The sequence below is a fragment of the Liolophura sinensis genome, chromosome 1 (assembly GCF_032854445.1).
Source record: "Liolophura sinensis isolate JHLJ2023 chromosome 1, CUHK_Ljap_v2, whole genome shotgun sequence".
In the NCBI taxonomy this organism is placed as follows: domain Eukaryota; kingdom Metazoa; phylum Mollusca; class Polyplacophora; order Chitonida; family Chitonidae; genus Liolophura; species Liolophura sinensis.
Window position 1 is genome coordinate 53,680,876 of NC_088295.1, and position 17,583 is coordinate 53,698,458.

Here is a 17,583-nt window from a genome sequence, read left to right on the forward strand (position 1 = left end):
AATTTTTCCTCAGGAAGGGCTGGGTTCCCTTTACAGTTACCCCACTCAGTAGACTTACTCTATCTGTAACATCAAGAATGAAGGGTCAGGATCGTCGATTTCCAGCTTTACCTTCTCAGCCCGTACACAAGTGCAGGAGTAGTATGGACTACGCAGCTGGTGTCGCATTGAGGTGTGAGTTTCGAGGTGTGAGTTACCGGTGTGACGGCACTCCCTGCAAGGTCACAGGTGTGACGTCACCGGGTTATGTAAGTACCACCGGGGGAGCGAAAACGTCGGCTTGTAAAGTTGAGTGGAGCAGCTCCAAACAGCTCCCTGGCTCCCTGGATACTATACTATACTATACCACAGGAAATGACGTCACATCCCCATAGTATTATCGGACGGGTTGGTGTCGCATTGAGGAGTGAGGGAGTGAGGTGTGACGTCACAGGAAGTGACGTCACACTGGAAAGACGCAGACGTTTACCTGTGGGACATGTGGACGAGGTTTTGCCCGGCGGGATAACTGGCGGCGACACGAACTCAAACAGCACGGAGGCCGCGAGGAATGTGGTGAAAATGGTGAGGGTGAGGGGGCGACTTCCAAGGCTGGAAATGGAGATGGAAATCATGCAGGTGAAGGAAAGAAGAAGAAGAGGCCCGTTTACCTGCATGATGTGTGCCAGGGACTTCACTCGGCGGGATAACTGGCTGCGTCACCAGCGGACGCCCTTAATCTAAGTTATACATTTATATCCATGTCTTAGAGATTGAAGTGCCGGATCAATATACATGTACCTTAGGTCATCAATGGCTTTTCACATGATCTGTTGGAAGAGTTCCACAGGTGGGTTGGGGTGGCTGGCCCCCACACACACCCACCCCACCACCACCATACACACCGCCAGCCCCAGAAAAGAGGGCTCACCTGCCCCGACCTGTGGGCGGGCGTTTTCCCGACGGGAGCATTTGGTTCGCCACCAGCGGCTGCATGGAAAAAACAACGAGCGTGTGTGGGATTGTCAAGACTGTGGTAAAACCTTTTACCGATTGTGGGACTGGCGTGTCCATCAACGTGGGGAACACGGCCAGGTAAGTTCTTTCTTTTATTTTTTTTATTTTTTATGTTATTATTATGAACACTTTTTTAAACACTAACACAACATTACTGGAATGACCAAATTATCTTTGAAAGTTTAAACATGGTCATGGTATGGACATCCCTGCCTTGCTTACTATTCATTTATTGATTTGATTGGGCAAGGGTGTTGTATGTCATACCCAAGAAATGTTCACTTATACAACGGCGACCAGCATTTTGGAGGGAGGAATTTGTACATAGCCCGGAGGACACCCACAACCATCGCAGGTTGCTGGCAGACATTCCCATGTACGGATCGAGAGGAAGCCAGCATGAACTGGACTCAGAGCGACCCCATTGTGGAGAGGTTCCTGGGTCAGATGCCATATACATGAAGTATATTAACATATAGATTAAAGTTATAAAAACTTGTTTTCTTAACTCAGAAACTGGATAATTTGTACCAGGAATTATCAGAGTTCAAGTGAGTTCAATCTGGGATTAAAATAGACTACCTTAATCCGAGACTCAATATACACCAAAACAAGTACATTTTGATATGTACTGTATGGGTGAAACAAACGTTATCAGAAGTACAGAAATCAGTATTTCTGCTGTTTGGTACTGTTGCCATCTTGCAGAAACCACTTTCATCTCAACAACAACAGCAGTCAGAAAAGCAGAAAATTGTAAGTGCATCTCCTAAAGAGGAAGCCCCAAAACGTGGAGTCTTCAAATAGCGTTCGGATTTGTGATTGATTCCTTACAGCCATGGTCGATCCCAGAATCAAGCCTATAGTAATCAAGGGGGGTGTCGTCACCAGGTAAGTCTGACTTTTACTCACGCCTGTCATGTATACTTAACAGGTTCTATATATTAAACCAGCAGTATAATTGATCAATACAGATGATAGAAAATTAAACTGAAATTTCAAAATGAAAAAAAAAAAAAAAAATACAGGTCATTTTTACCATAAAACTGAATTTGACTTCGTATAAACGGTTTAAATCAACACAGTTGACCTTTCCAAATGTACCCAACATATGTATAGTTTTGAACTAACATCGCTTATTTCTAAGGTCAGGGTTTAAGTAACATATGCCGTTATCCAGAACAACGCGAGCACCGGTTCCACAAATCTGATTTTGTCTGAAGTCAAATTGTAAAAGATGATTTAAACGCTTATTTTCCTAACTCTATATGTCAAAATATGCGGTCTTTATTATAACACATTATAATACAAAGCTTTCTCATGCGAGTTTAGGCAGGTGTTTAGTTTACAGGCCTTAATCTAAGTTATACATTTATATCCATGTCTTAGAGATTGAAGTGCCGGATCAATATACATGTACCTTAGGTCATCAATGGCTTTTCACATGATCTGTTGGAAGAGTTCCACAGGTGGGTTGGGGTGGCTGGCATAGCATGGAGCTGTTGGAGCTGCCTCCACTCAACTTTACAAGCCGACGTTTTGTCCCCTGTCGCGCTCATTGATCCGTCACGTCCCCTCGCTCATTGGACGTCGCAGTGCGAAGGTTTGCCTGGAACATGATAAGCTGTTCTATAAGACAATCCAGAAGCTAGAACCACGCGAAAAATAAATTAGTTTTTTCTATTATTGAATATTACACAGGACAATGCCTGTTGTCAAATCGATGTCAGCGATAGCGTATTCGTTGGATTTGAGTCATTTTCAGCCACGCAGATAGCCTTGGTGTTTTTTGCAGAACTCAATGTAATGTTTTTTGTACAACATAACGCTAGACATGCAGGCCATCGACTGAAAATGACATATTTATCATACGAGCATGCAGTATAAAGACATGCCGTATTTCGTTCAGAGAATTTCAGGGGGGATAACTCTGGGCTGCTTGTTGACACGGCTATAGACAGGGAACAGCCTTTGGCACTGCATGGCTAATCGAAGCCCACCTGTTTAAACGGATTGATGGAAAATTGAAGAAAATAATAATTATTGGGCCATCACTGTTAGCGTTGTATGGTTAATCTAAGCCCACTTGCCATCATGCTCGCTAGGTCTCAAAAAAAAAAAGGACTTTTCTTTCTCAGTTGGTATAGCCGAGCACTCACTGAAGTATAAACACATGCTATATTTCGTACTATGAATGGTTCAGTTTTCGATACTTGAGACCCACGGGTGAACTGCTTTCGCAGTGGCACAGCGAGTGCTACATAACCGTATGCCTCCAAGTTATCAGCTGATTTTTTTACCTATATGTTGCCTTACACGTTTCTGTGGTCATATTCTCTGGATTTGGTCCCTTTTCTGTGTAAATTTGAATAAAACAATAATTATTGGACATCATAGATGGCGCTGTAGGGCTCTTCTAAGCCCACTCACATGCGTGTCAAAGTCCACTTTGCCTACTTCTAGTTCATCGACAGTGAGACCAACAGCAAGGTGTAGGTATGGCATCCGTGAAGAAGGCTTTGCCGCATGGTGTGACCTGAGCGCCAAACGAAGAAGCCTTGCTGAAACTTATGGACAGAAGAGGATACACCATGCTGCAAGAAAATGGGCAAAGAGAGTACGGCGGTCCACCTCCCGACTGGGAAAGCCTGGCTCCTTTAAGGTGTTTGCGAAATTTTCGTCGGAAAGATTCCAAGAGAAGACGAGCTTGTTCCAATATTTGAGAAGATAGGGAAGATTTACGAACTGAAACTCATGATGGACCTCTCTGGATCCAATAGAGGATATGGATTCGTTATGTGCACTAACAAAGAACACGCTAAACAAGCGGTAAAGGAGCTTAACAACTACGAAATTCGTAAAGGCCGGCTCTTGGGTGTTTGCAAATCCGTTGACAACTGTCGATTATTCGTTGGAGGTATTCCAAAGAACAAACAGAGAGATGAAATTTTGCAGGAGATGAAAAAAGTAACAGATGGTGTAACGGGTGTCTTTGTACTTTCATCAGCCATTGACAAAACAAACAACTGTGGATTTGTGTTCGTGGAATATGAATCGCATCAGGCAGCCGCCATGACAAGAAGGAAGCTCATTCCCGCCAGAATTCGGTTATGAGACCATCGGATTGTAGTTGATTGGGCTGAACCAGAACAAGATGTTGATGAAGACGTTATGTCTACTGTAAGTCATGTAATTTCCACTATAGAAGCTTTTTTGGTTGTCTCTTCGTTGCAAATTAAAACACATTTAATTGCCAATGTAGACAACACCAGATGTCGGAAATATCGGTTGGTTAGTTCTAAAATTCACGAGTAGGTATCACAGTCCAAACAAATTTGACCTTTATGTAAGCCGTTATTTGAAAAGTTATAATTGAACTAAAGTTTTTTGTATCAAAGGGGTATTTTGTGTGGATAGATATGTGTAAAATGTCGCGTAACTTCTTGAAATTTCTTATCGTCTGCTCTTTCATTTTCCGGCACGAGAGGGTGGTGTGAGCGCGTGCGTGCAAGTGCAGCATTTGTTGCATTTTCCGTCACGAGAGGGTGGTGTGTGTGCGCGCGCGCAAAATTTGTTGCAACAAGCCATTTCTTTTGTATGGGTGGCTGCAGTAATAATTAATATAGTCACTTATGGCTTAAAAGCACTGATGCATCGTCATCTTGTACATTAATATTGCGCATATTTGTATTACTGGAATAATATTTATATTGTGCGTATTTGTATTACAGGTGAGAATTTTGCACATGAGGAACCTTATGTTGACAACTGCAGAAGACAAAAGTAGAGCTGTGCAGTCAAGTTGTGGGAAGAGACAATGCTGTGGAAAGAGTAAAGAAGATAAGAGATTATGCATTCATTCATTTTAGAGACAGAGATGATGCTGTTATGGCCCATGACTAAACTTAATGGTGAGAAAAATTATTTATTTTGGAGTTGTGTTGATTGGTTTTGGATAAATACAAAATGCATTAATGGAAGTATATTTCTTCTATCGGTAGGTGAATGTTAGTTTTTGTGTGCTATTTATAGAGTGTGATATATTTGCATTCTGATAGTTCTGTTTCTGATAATTAAAAGTTAATTTTCATTTGTCAGTCGCATGTGGCACATTATTATTTTTTTAACTAGTTTTTCACTTGATTGATGTTTACAGAAAATTACATGATAGAATATCCACCACATCTAAGGGAGAGTATTTGGAAAACATGCTAACTCAAGTAATTAGATGAAACAGTGAATAACTGACACATTGCTTGCCTATAGGATGTTTGATACTCCAACTAGGTACGGCAAATGGCACACAATTATGGGACAGACTTACATATATTTACAGAAGAGCACATACAGTATAAATTCAAACTTCGAAAGATAAACTGTGGGCAGTCTCCAGAATTTTTGTTTGGATATATTTCTGTATAAATTGGATTTTATATTAGCTTATTATTAAGTTAATATCGTCCCTCATTCAACATGGATGGGAAGGTCTGCCAACAACCTGTGAATGGTTTGTGGGTTTCCACCAGGCTCTGCCTGGTTTCCTCCATGTTACAATGCTGGCCGCTGTCGTATGAAATATTCTTGAGTGCAGCGTAAAAACACCAATCAATAAATCATTCAGCATGAAAAGAAGCTGTTGAACATTAAATGTTTAAAGGTTTAAAGAGGGAAGTTGTTTCAACAGTTACATGTAAGAGGCTGAATGTTGAACCCAAACTCCCAGGACCATTTTGACAGGAATTTTGAGAAAATAAGAAGTTTCTTAGGGAGAAACTCTAGGTAGGCTGTATCTGGAACACTTTTTAACTGATATGTAGCATTTGTACTAGGTCCTCATTCTTCAAGAAATAAAATTTAAAGGAAGATCAAGATGAAAAGGCTTATATAATAAGTCATATATATTTCTCTCTAGGAATGAATGTTGAAGGCACTTACGTTGAGCCTAGCACATAATGGACAATTTTGTTGTCGAAAATCTGATTTTCAGATGTGGGTGTAAAATGATCCAGAATATCGTTTACCTGCACACGGGCAACATTTGTTGGTCATTTTTGAAGATTCTAGCGGCAAAAGTGAGATACGTTTAAGGTCATGTGATCCCAATTGTTGCTTTAATTTTGTAAGTACTCATATGACATTTCCATAGACGCTGATTGGTTGATTTAGATGACAATAATCTCACAAGATCTAGATTGTCCCCACACAAGCCAAATCTTTTGCCCGGCTCACTTGTTTCTGGATTTTTTTTGTTGCCCAAAATTGAACAAGCGGAGTCTTTGGATCAAACGTTCCAGACTCAAGAATTCTTGTTGCGGTTACCTGCACACAATTAAATTTTGATGATTTTTTTGTTGTCTGGATCAAGAAATCTTGTTTTCGACAACAAATGTTGTCCGTGAGTTTTATGTTGTTTATATTTCCAGATTTTAAGAATTGAACTTAATATTCTTATAAAATTTGGTACATGTTGCACATGTTGGTATATGTATAATGTCTGAGCAGTTGTCAGCAGTGATGGAGGCATTGATTGGGAAGCAGCTGTGAAGGTGCTTTTGTGGTTGAACCGACTGCACCTTATTATATTCTCCTACTGGTACCATAGGAGATTGGTATTTGTCTTGTCTGTCAGTCTGTATCAAATCATTTCTCGACTTTTTTTTCCCAAACAGTTCACCATATTGAATTTCAACCTGGTGGATGACTTCAACATGAAGACTTACAGATTTAGAAAGCTCAAGTTTTGGCTTGTTCCATCAATTTTCAAAAAAAATTATATGGCCTTTCTTATGCTGCTTTTGAACTTTTAAAAACGACTTTGACAATTTCTGGATCTGTTTCAAAGTGATTCGTCTTTTTGAATTGAAACTTGGTACGTGGCTTCAAAATGACAAGTTACAGATGAAGTTCAGCACTGGGGTCACTTTGTTTATTTGCAACAAAGTTATGCCCTTTTATATCCAGCTTTTGAACTTTTTTGAATAAATTTCCAGACTTGGTCACAATTGTATGCCTGAAAATATTTTACAATGTTGTGGTTTCACACCTGTATATACTTTCAAAAGATTCACTAAAGAAAACTTTTAGATTTAATACATTCTTTGCACTCAGAAGCTTGATTGTCATGTAATTATTCAAATGAAAAACCATGATACCATGCTGATTTGAGTTACAGTTAACCTTCTGCATTAAACAGTGTCTTTTCCTAGTTTGAAAGTTTTTTGTTTTAACAAAAACTCTTTTTTTTAAAACTGTTTTTCCCCTGTTTTATGACTTGGGAGAGTAATCTGTACAGTTCATTGTATTGAATTGAAACTTATTACATAGTTACACCATGTCATGTGACAAATCAAGTTAGAGTTTCAATCCATTTTATCCAGTTTCAAGAAGATCACAGAATTGTACTGAATTGAAAAATGGTTTCATCAAGATGAGTTGTAGTCAGAAGTTTTTGAGCTGTTTAGATCATTTTCACCAAAATTGAGGTCATCTTTGTTTTGCTGTGAACTTTGGCATTGCCATTAATAGTCTGATGGTTCAAAGGGTGAGGAGGATACTTTTTTTGTTTTATACATTTTATACTATGTTTGATGTACATTTCTGTTTGGCACTGATGGCTTATGATGTTGAAATTTTCCAGTGTGTAGAAACATTGAAGGCCTCATATTTGTACTATAATGCCTTAGCCTTTCAGGCAGTTGATTAAAAAATGATTAGAACTACTAAATCTTTAATAATAACTGTTTTTAATCGGTGTATAATACTATATTCAAGAATTGTCACATTATTCCACCACGATCAGGTTTATGGATGGAGGAAATTGGAGTAAGGCCTGGATTTGTACATGAATTTATAGGTCAAGTTCCTACAGTGGAAGCAAGTCAGCTGTTCAGCAGTCTGAGCCAGTCTGCTTTTATGCATGCTTTGGTTGTATGACAAGTGTACTTGACACTGTGACAAATTTTTCAGAGCTATGGCTATGATTTTGATCCTAGTTACTCTCCACCATCGTATTACAACCCGATGTCTCCACCACCCGCAAGGTAAGAACTATTTTGGCCTGAAATCCACAACTCTGTTCACTCACTGTAAGAATACAGATGAGAATCAAGCACAGCAGATGATCTTGCAGTCAGAATAGAGTTGTATTCTTGGAATTTTTATAAAAAATCGGTTAGCTTAGAAAAATATTTGCAGAATTAGGAGCGTAGGTTGTCATATTCCACCATGTGTGTCCAGTTTGTTTAATATCAGGGTTCTCAGAACTGTCAGATGCTCTGTCATTTGTGTGCTTCAGACCAGGGATAGGATATTTGTCTTTGGTTTTAAATCATTTAAGTTACGATAACCTAAGATGAAATTTTACCTCTTGATTTGTCTGTAATAACTGTAACTGTAAATAAGCATATGTAAGTGGGTTTTACAAAGTACAGTATTGTAGCTCTCCTGCTGATATGCTAATGGATACAGAGTACAGAGTGAGAACTAGAAAAATGACATGGGCAAGTCTACTTTGGCAACTGAAATCCAAAATGAGGTAATGGTGGATTTCAGTTGGAAGGGGCTTCACATGGAGCAGAAATATTTGCAAGACTGTGCAAGGCATAGCTTTATTGAAAACAGGCGATTTTATTGAATGGTAGGGGCTTGCTTTTTGCCAAGAATTAATGTGAACTTAGTACCACCTGTGACCTATATTCTTTAATTGTCACTGTAGCTTTCCATTCATCAGCATACATGTAGGAAAGGTACACTACCATATTTAGTGGTTTTGCCATTGTGGCTGATAGAGTCATTTGACATGAAAGAAGTTGCATTTATGTGTTATCCATGCAATGTCCTCAAAAAAGGTTTTATGAACTTCTTACATGTAAGTATACAAAGAAGCATTAAGTTTCATCAACCGAACCTTAATAGCTCAATATATTTGATTTTATGTGAACATCTCAGGAAGAAAAGCAGGAAGAAGAAACTTTAAGAAGGCTCAGTCACATAATTTTTACCATGAAATAGCTTGAATATTTGAATAGAATATTTGAAAGAATATTTTACTTTTTGTACTGTTAGCAGGGGGTTGGCAGAGCGAGGTCACATGGGCATCAGAAGCCCTGTGCGAGGCCAAGGGTGGGGGGCCGGGGGCTCCAGAGGTATAGGTGTGGGGCGAAGAGGAGGGATGATGAGGGGATGGGGCTTTAGGAAGCATCCAGCAGAGTTGTGTATCGTTGTCAATGCAGAAGTTTTCTTGTCCCATATCCCATTAAAAAGTTGTGCATTGCAACTTATTCTGAAGAATGCTTAAAGGATTACACAGTCTTAAAATCTATAATCTGCCTACGCCGTACTTAGAGACATGAACCGATTGTGCAATTAACCAGAAGGTGAGTTAGTCCAGTTTCGTTGAAGATGGGTGTTTGTTTAAACTTTGAAGTAACAGGTAACATACTTAGAAACTAATTCTTATCAAATATTTTCTATACATGTAATGAGTTTTGAATTAAATTTCATTTAATCAGATGTGTTAATAGCTAAAAAAAAAATTGGCTGTTTTGTTATCATTGAAAGTTGTCATAATGCAAGGCTCTGTGTTTAACCTTTGACCATGATTTTGTTTTGTGGAAGAATTTTTGTTTTACCCATTACCTTTAATTTATAGCCTGATTGCCCCAATTAGGCTTCAGTAAATCAAGAGTGTCATGCATGTAACCACGTTCACTATAGGTGCTCAATGACCTTTGCCAGAAGAATGGATGGGGAAGCCCTGTATACCAGCTTCATTCTCCCATGAGAAGGGATGGAAGTGGTGCCCAACAGCTCTTACAGCTCTTTTTGTACAAGGTACTACCATAGGTTTCAACAAAATGTTGATAAGAAACTTGTTTGAAGAGATAAGAGTCAGGTTCTTTTGCTGGAATGTAACTTTTTTTATTTATTTATACAATTAATCATGTCCATGTGTACCAGAAAGAATAAGAAGTAAGTTATCTTATAAAAATAATTGATCTGAAGTAATCGAAAAAAAGAATTTCGTGGTTGTGATTTATACATGTATAAGTGTCATGTAGAAGTTGATGTTAGGCATTTACATTTTTAATCTATGGTAAAGTACATTTATCTTTCAGATCACCACACCAGCTCTCAGTGCTTAGTTTCCAAATCATAACCCATTTACCCCAAATAAACTGTGTTCTGCTGTTGAGGGGGCAAAGGTTTTTGCAGCAGAGTACACTTTGATGCAGTTAGGTGTGCCTCTTGAAGGTAAAGTTAGTGTCCAGAGAAAAAAGGAAAGACAAACAAATGCTTCACCGCCCAAGCTCTACCCTTTTTCGCTTATGATACATGATTGAATAAGTGGCCATTGTATGCTTTGATTTCTTCTTTCTTTCCTGAACCAGCTTTGCTTCTTGAAAGTTAATTTAAGAAAGTAAGAGCTGTCTCATTTTACATGTTTATAACAGTATATGAAAAGTATAAAAACTTCTTTACTGGATAATATGTAATAAGACTCCAAAAACTTAATTGCTGAAAATTACTATTAATAGCTGAGCTGTTTGCCGTTATGTAAGCACTTGTGACATGCATCAGGTATTCTGTGTCTTAGCAACTCGTTTGAAGAATGAATGGTTAAATACTCACATACATACAAGTATATTTTGAATGAATATTAGCCAGGAAAGTAACTATTTGCATAACTAGAATTGTCAGAGTTTATTGTTTTGTGCTGCAGCCCCAGAGAACATTAGCCCACCATATCCTTACACCCGGCCGAGCTATGCCAGCCACCCCGGCCCACCTGTCGAACTCTTCCAACAGATCATGTGAAAAGCCATTGATGACCTAAGGTACATATATATTGATCCGGCACTTCAATCTCTAAGACATGGATATACGTGTATAACTTAGATTAGGGCCTGTAAACTAAACACCTGCCTAAACACGGCTCCCATGAGAAAAGTTTGTATTATAATGTGCTATAATAAAGACCGCATATTTTGACATATAGAGTTAGGAAAATAAGCGTTTAAATCATCTTTTACAATTTGACTTCAGACAAAATCAGATTTGTGGAACCGGTGCCTCGGGTGTTCTGGATAACGGTAGGCCTATATGTTACTTAAACCCCGACCTTAGAAATAAGCGATGTTAGTTGAATTTTAATGTAAAATATTTGTGATACCAATCAAAGTTTCCATCATAATGAATATAAAAATGAAGCTGTTGTTCATGTCTGATTGAAAAATCCTCAAATAATTTAATGTTTTAATTTCTACCACAGGAAAACGAGAAAGATTTATGTGAAGTTGAACAGTACAAGAAGACTGAGTTGGCATTACAAAACTCCCTGCCACAGTTAAGCTAGTCTGAGATCCAGCTCATCATACAGTGATATAAGATGATATAGATTACCAAGTTTATATTCATTGTAATGATACACATACGCACGTTACTTGGCTGATACCAGCACATGTCAATGTGAATTATATGTACACTCAGCATACCGTTTATGACTTTCAGTAGTTTCAAATCTTAGTGAATGATTTATGGCAAATTTTTACTGAGCAGTTGTTCTCCCCTTTCCACACATGTGCCACTCAACAAATAGATGAACCTGTATGTTGTTTATTCTGCTAGGTTGTGTTTATTTTAGCAGTCATTCTTACGAGTAGAAATTGTCTGTCCAAGTTAAACTGATTTCCTGAGGCCATATTCTATTTTGATCCTTTTGGAAATGAAGGTATGAATATTGTTGTGCTACAGAGGGACACAGTTTCCTTGAAAATTTGATTTCAAAAGTTTTATGTTAATGGATCCAGATGGTTTGCTCATGCATCGTTTTCTACAAATACCATTTGATGACTGTGTTTATTGTATAAAGCTGAGTCAATTCCACATAAAGTCAACAGAAAGTACTATTAAAAAGGCTCTTCAGTCTCATTTATATGCACCAGAATGTTCTGGCATTGTCATTTAATTTATGTTAATGTATTCCAGCTTATTTTGCTATAAAATCATTTTTCATCATAATCTTGCCTTGTTAGTTTCTGTTTAGATCTAGAGAAAAAGCATAATGATACACTGTATCATTTATCAGGCTGCTAAGTTGTGATGTGAAGTCATGCTACATATGTGTGTCCTGAGGACAGTATGGTTTGCATAGAGCTTTAAGTCTGGAGGTTTATTGGGTGCCTGGCAAAGTGCAGTGGTCTCAATTTTCTTCAAAGTGATATGCACGCTCAAGTCTGTTTCTTTGGGTTTTTACGTTGTACTTACCAGTTTTTTCAGGTGTTTGTATATATTCTGTGTCTTCTTGTAGCTGATCAAGTCCATGCTGCCGAAGTGCTGCCACCGAAGTATCATGCCGAAGACAGCAGACATGACACTCCATCCAGTCACATTATACTGACATTAGGTCAGTTGGTTCTGTTTCCTTGCTCTAACTTCCCAGTGCTCTGGTCTGGTCCTGACTTCATGTCATAGAGGGCTAATGATCTGTAGCGAGAGTGCCTCTGTCAGCCAGGGTCCTTACCTGTAATTCAGAACCACGTCCGTGCCTATCCATTTCAATCTCAGCGTAGTTCAACAACAAGCTGATTGGTCCGTCAAAACTTACATAACCCGTATATACGGATATACGGGTGTGACGTCACAGGTCAAAGTAAGTGGTTAGGTAATGGGTTATGTAAGTGGTTAGGTAACGGGTTATGTAAGCAGAATAGTGGCCGGAGATGACCTAGCGAGCATGATGGCAAGTGGGCTTAGATTAGCCATACAACGCTAACAGTGATGTCCCAATAATTATTATTTTCTTCAGTTTTACATCAATCCGTTTAAACAGGTGGGCTTCGATTAGCCATGCAGTGCCAAAGGCTGTTCCCCATCTATAGCCGTGTCAACAAGCGGCCCAGAGTTATTCCCCCTGAAATTCTCTGAACGAAATACGGCATGTCTTTATACTGCATGATCGTATGATAAATGTCAGTGATAAATGTTAGTGATGTCCCCATGTAAAATGAACAAAACCTGACCAAGTTTAACATAGCCTATGAAATCTACAAACCCATTTTTCGCAGTTTCGGGCATTAAAAGTGTTGCAACACGAACCAACCACATTTCGTTTATACTTGTGGGCTTAGATGAGCACACAGCGCCATCTATGACGCCCATTTTTATTATATTATGCCATTGGTATAGTATCCAGTTTACTTGCACGTTTGGGTGCGGTGTACAGCTTGGGGTGGACAGACACGAGTAAACCAGGTCGTGGTGATCCATCCATCAATCAATGCATACCACAACCAGCAGGTAGGGAGGTAGGTCACCCAAAAAATCTCACCGACAGACTCTACGGTTCATAGCAGCGACCCTCTGCCTACAGCAGTGAGCCTTCCTGGGCAAACATTGTTGCAAAGACACCCTGAGCGATCCTACCCGCCAGCCAGCCAGCTGTCAGGCAAACAATGTTGTCGGCTGTGGTTTGTTTTGACACATGGTTTTTGTTTTGACCGGCTGTACCTGCGCCTTGTATACATTGTTGCCAGCCAGCCGGGAAGTAGACCCTATACATCTCACCTACATGCAGTAGAAAACATATCTACATGTCATCTACATGCGGTAGAAAAACACATGTCACCTACATGGAGTAGACCATGTCAGCTCAATGAGGAGCCTATGGGTGAGCCTAAAAAAAATTTTTTATACATAAAACATAAGTAACCAACCAGTCTTTCCACTTGGGCGTTGTACGCAGCTTCGTCAGGCTAGAAAAGACGTAAAGAAGACACCGTCGTCACCAACCGAACCCCATCAATCAAACTATAGATAGATATCACTTACGGTGAATCCATAACACAATTCACGCCGCTTACCTGAAGCACAGACAACAGGTAAGACATAACCGACACAAAAGACCGGGTGAAATTTCAACCTTGAAACTTTTATTGCGAACTCGAACAGTGAACGAATGAATGCATGCTGTATGTGTCCATTATTTTTTTCACGGCGAGACATGTCTCGTAATGACGGTTGAATTACCAATATGAAAGTCCCGACACTGGTCAATGTTTATAACTCGCACCACCCTAGTCACCTTCCTGTAAAACACATAGGTAGAACGAGAATGAATGAAGGGAAAAACAAAAGAAACAAACAAAACTGGGTAAGGTTAGCCCCGTCTCAAGCTCTGGCTTCAATGGCTCCACCTTTTCCACCTTCACGGTGTGTTCATTATCACCGTCGGGGTTGTTGGGGGCGGTAGCAGCAGCAGTCACAGCAGCAGTCTCCGTCTCCCCGGTCTCCTTCGCCATCCCCGGCTCTTGGATGTCGTTATCTCCAGCGTCCACCACAACCATCAACAAGGCGTCGATGTCGGGGATGGCCTGTACCAGCTTTTGCCAGTAAGTCCGGTACTTGAGCGTGATACCCTCACTCGACGGGTAGAGTGGACCGTTCGGATGGTAGGCTCGCCATTTCATCACATGAACATACAGGACACCCTCCGAGGTCGTCAGAGTGGATAGAAAGTAACCGTTGGATAACCGCTCCGGCGCTTGTAAACCCACCTCGGGTAGATCAGCAGCCAGGGTCTTGAGTCGAGTCCACCCCTCCCCGTCCAGCCTGACGCGTTTGGGTGGAGCGTTCGGGTCTATGGGCGATTGGCAAATCTCAATCGCCTCGTCTCTACACCCCCCCACCCACAGCCAGGGGGCGAGCTGAAGTTTGGCGAGAACCTCGCTGGGTAATGACAGGCACACCTTCTTCTTCTCGGCAGGTTGTTGCTGCTCGGCAATGGTGGGTAGCAGGGCAGGCACAGAAGCTGAGCGTTTCATCCTGATGGCAGCATGCAGGGGATTCATGGTAGTAGAGCGTTTCATCTCGGCAGTCAGGTAGGCAGCGTAGCAGTCTCCCTTCTCTTGGCAGGCAGGTAGGGTCAGGTAAGTCTGAGGATGTTGGTTGTCGTCTTCTCCGGCTTTTATCCTATCCACGAGGAACTCAACGACACGCCGATTGGTCCGTCAAAACTTACATAACCCGGTTCTCGCTCGCTGATTTGTCCGTTTTTTGGTGTGATCCATTGGTCAGTTTTGGTGCCGAATGGTGCTCATCCATTGGTCCGTTTTGGCGCCAGGGAGCTGTTTGGAGCTGCTCCACTCAACTTTACAAGCCGACTTTTTGGTTCCCTTGGTGGTACTTACATAACCCGGTGACGTCACACCTGTGACACAGGTGTGACGTCACTCCCTTGCAGGGAGTGCCGTCACACCGGTAACTCACACCTCAATGCCACACCAACTGCGTAGTCCATACTACTTGCAGGCTTACAAATTATGGAGGAGATGGTAAACGTCGATTGAAGGCAAAACAGAAACAGGTCATTAATCGAAGTCTCCGATTAAACCTACTGTCTGTTTTCACTCCTGGACACAAGATGTGGATAATGGGAACATTGGGAACACAAACAATACAATACTTCGTCCAGCCGTATACCAAAGGTACTACGCCCAGGAATCATTCACAACTCTCCTTGAGAGCATCAGACTCACCGTCAAGGTGTGAAGCCTCTCACCCACTTGTCGACTCCTCTACCTTGTGATATCGCCAAGTGAACAGGGCTCTCTCACACCCAGTGTTCATATATACAGTCTCAGTCCAGGCGACAAACCCGTGATTATGATAGCAATAAACTTCAACGTGTTGCGCATCACGTTTGCTGATAATTATGGAGCATAAAGTAATATATGTTTATCTTCTGAAATTTAACTTGGATTTAGCTTTCCGTTATCTCTACGTTATTAGAAAATAAATAAAACTTATCAAGATGATCGATGCATTAATACATACGTGGAGAATGTGTGCAGTGGAGAATGTGTGCAGTGGAAAATGTGCGTAGTGCAAAAAGTGCTTCATCTCTTGCATTAAATTACAAGTAACATTATTATTTTGTAATACTGTTATAACGTATACCGCAGTACTAGTCCTAAACAATATGACGTTGTATTTCTGACACAAAGAGGAGATAGAGTCATACCGGTGTCCATGTTTTTATTGCTGGGCGAAAACCACCTAACTGTCAACTAAAACAACTACATACGCCCAACATATCTCTAAAATCTAATCGGTAAACCCTGGTTTTCTACTTTGTCCTTCTTTACAGCACTACACTGCACCAGTACTTTGACCGGGCCTGTAGGATCGATGCGGCCTTGTGGTGCTAGCCCAACGCTAAGCTGGACGTTCCTACTGTAACGTCCAGCTCTGGTTATATAGACTACCACGCGGACAATTTCACTAAAAAAATTGGCTCGATCCCCACCTTATTTTTGCTGTCCACCGATTCTCTAAAACGCCCGAAATGTAATGTCAAAGCCAGCATTGGCACACCACCTTTCAGCAGTAATTTAGTCGTTCAAACTGTAACGGATGAACAGGACGGCGAGACCAATCGATAACGCTGAGGGGCGACAGGCAGAGTGCGACGGGTTAGGAAGGCAACAGGTCTAACCTAGTTACGCAGAACTGCTGGGCTGTTCCATTTTTGGTGGAGTGTATATAGGCCTACTGTATAATGTATAGTGTATCTATGCGGGGCTGATTGTCTGACATAGTTTCCGTTTTCACAGCTGAACTGACTGCCATTATATGTGCTTTAAACTTTCTGTTATAATTAAAACCGGTCCGTGCTGTTATTTTTACAGATTCATTATCATCTTTACAGGCCATCACCAACTATACCAGGAAAACATCTAAAATTATATGCCAGCTATTACATCTATGTACTAACCTTCATTTTAAGGGTGTTTCAGTATCATTCAAATGGGTACCGGCTCATGTCGCCGTACCTAGCAACAAGTTGGCCGACAGTTTAGCTAAAGAAGCACTTTCATCCCCCAGTATTTCTGTTCATGTTCCGTTATCTTTATCTGAATGCCTTAGTTTTATTACCCCCAAGTTTATTGATATCTGGCAACAAGACTGCGACAACTCAGAAAAGGGTAGAATATTCCATACGCATAATCCATCCATGTCTCTTATAATCTTTCTTTACTTCGCCGCCACGATGAGATCCTTGTTTTCAAATTATTATCCTGCCATATACAAACAAATTAATATTTAGTTCGTCTTGCTCTCCATGATACAGACCTCTGTGAGGAATGTATTGTGGAGGATAGCACTGACCACCTATTGTTACACTGTAAACGCCATATTTATGCACGAAATTTATTTTACAGAGGATTGCGAACTCTGGGCATTAAGAGGATCAACACAAAATGCATTTTATGTCGCAAGAAAAGCCACAATAAGGTATTTCAGGCAGTTTCCAATTTTTTAACCCGTTGCCATAGATTTTAACTTAAGCTTATGAAAAACTTAAGCTTACGGGACACTACGGAGACCGTGTTGACGAGCAGTATCAACCAGCAAACAGGCCACTGATTCTTTTTTTCGTTAAACTCGTTTTACCTTGCGCATGTATCTTTGTTTCATTAAAGGCTTCCATGTATATATGTTATATCATTTCTCTGTCACCTTTTCCTCAGAGTTTGTTCCGTACTCCATCTAGCTCTCATAGTTATTTGGATGCCTGTGTTATCTCTG

At 40.5% G+C, this 17,583-nt stretch overlaps 2 protein-coding genes across 3 annotated transcripts; both read left to right on the top strand.

Moving 5' to 3' along the window:
- The first annotated feature begins 3,479 nt into the window (after positions 1 to 3,479).
- LOC135468691 (RNA-binding protein 47-like) lies at positions 3,480 to 9,083 on the top strand. The gene is given in 5 exon segments (XM_064747082.1): positions 3,480 to 3,659; positions 3,661 to 4,176; positions 4,728 to 4,807; positions 4,809 to 4,907; positions 7,963 to 9,083. Coding segments are annotated over 4 exon segments (852 nt in total). The 5' UTR covers positions 3,480 to 3,494; the 3' UTR covers positions 4,900 to 4,907; positions 7,963 to 9,083.
- LOC135468697 (APOBEC1 complementation factor-like) lies at positions 5,013 to 12,101 on the top strand. 2 transcript variants are annotated; one of them, XM_064747092.1, is made up of 6 exons: positions 5,013 to 8,036; positions 9,061 to 9,203; positions 9,710 to 9,828; positions 10,113 to 10,248; positions 10,718 to 10,832; positions 11,267 to 12,101. In XM_064747092.1, exons 1-4 carry the CDS (start codon positions 8,017 to 8,019, stop codon positions 10,137 to 10,139), a joined length of 309 nt encoding a protein of 102 aa, XP_064603162.1. In that variant the 5' UTR covers positions 5,013 to 8,016; the 3' UTR covers positions 10,140 to 10,248; positions 10,718 to 10,832; positions 11,267 to 12,101. The 2 variants fall into 2 exon arrangements, 1 of the variants encoding a protein (XP_064603162.1); XR_010444252.1 differs by lacking the exons at positions 5,013 to 8,036; positions 9,061 to 9,203 and adding an exon at positions 9,211 to 9,371 and having other exon boundaries at positions 9,712 to 9,828; positions 11,267 to 12,087.
- The last annotated feature ends 5,482 nt before the right edge of the window (positions 12,102 to 17,583 follow it).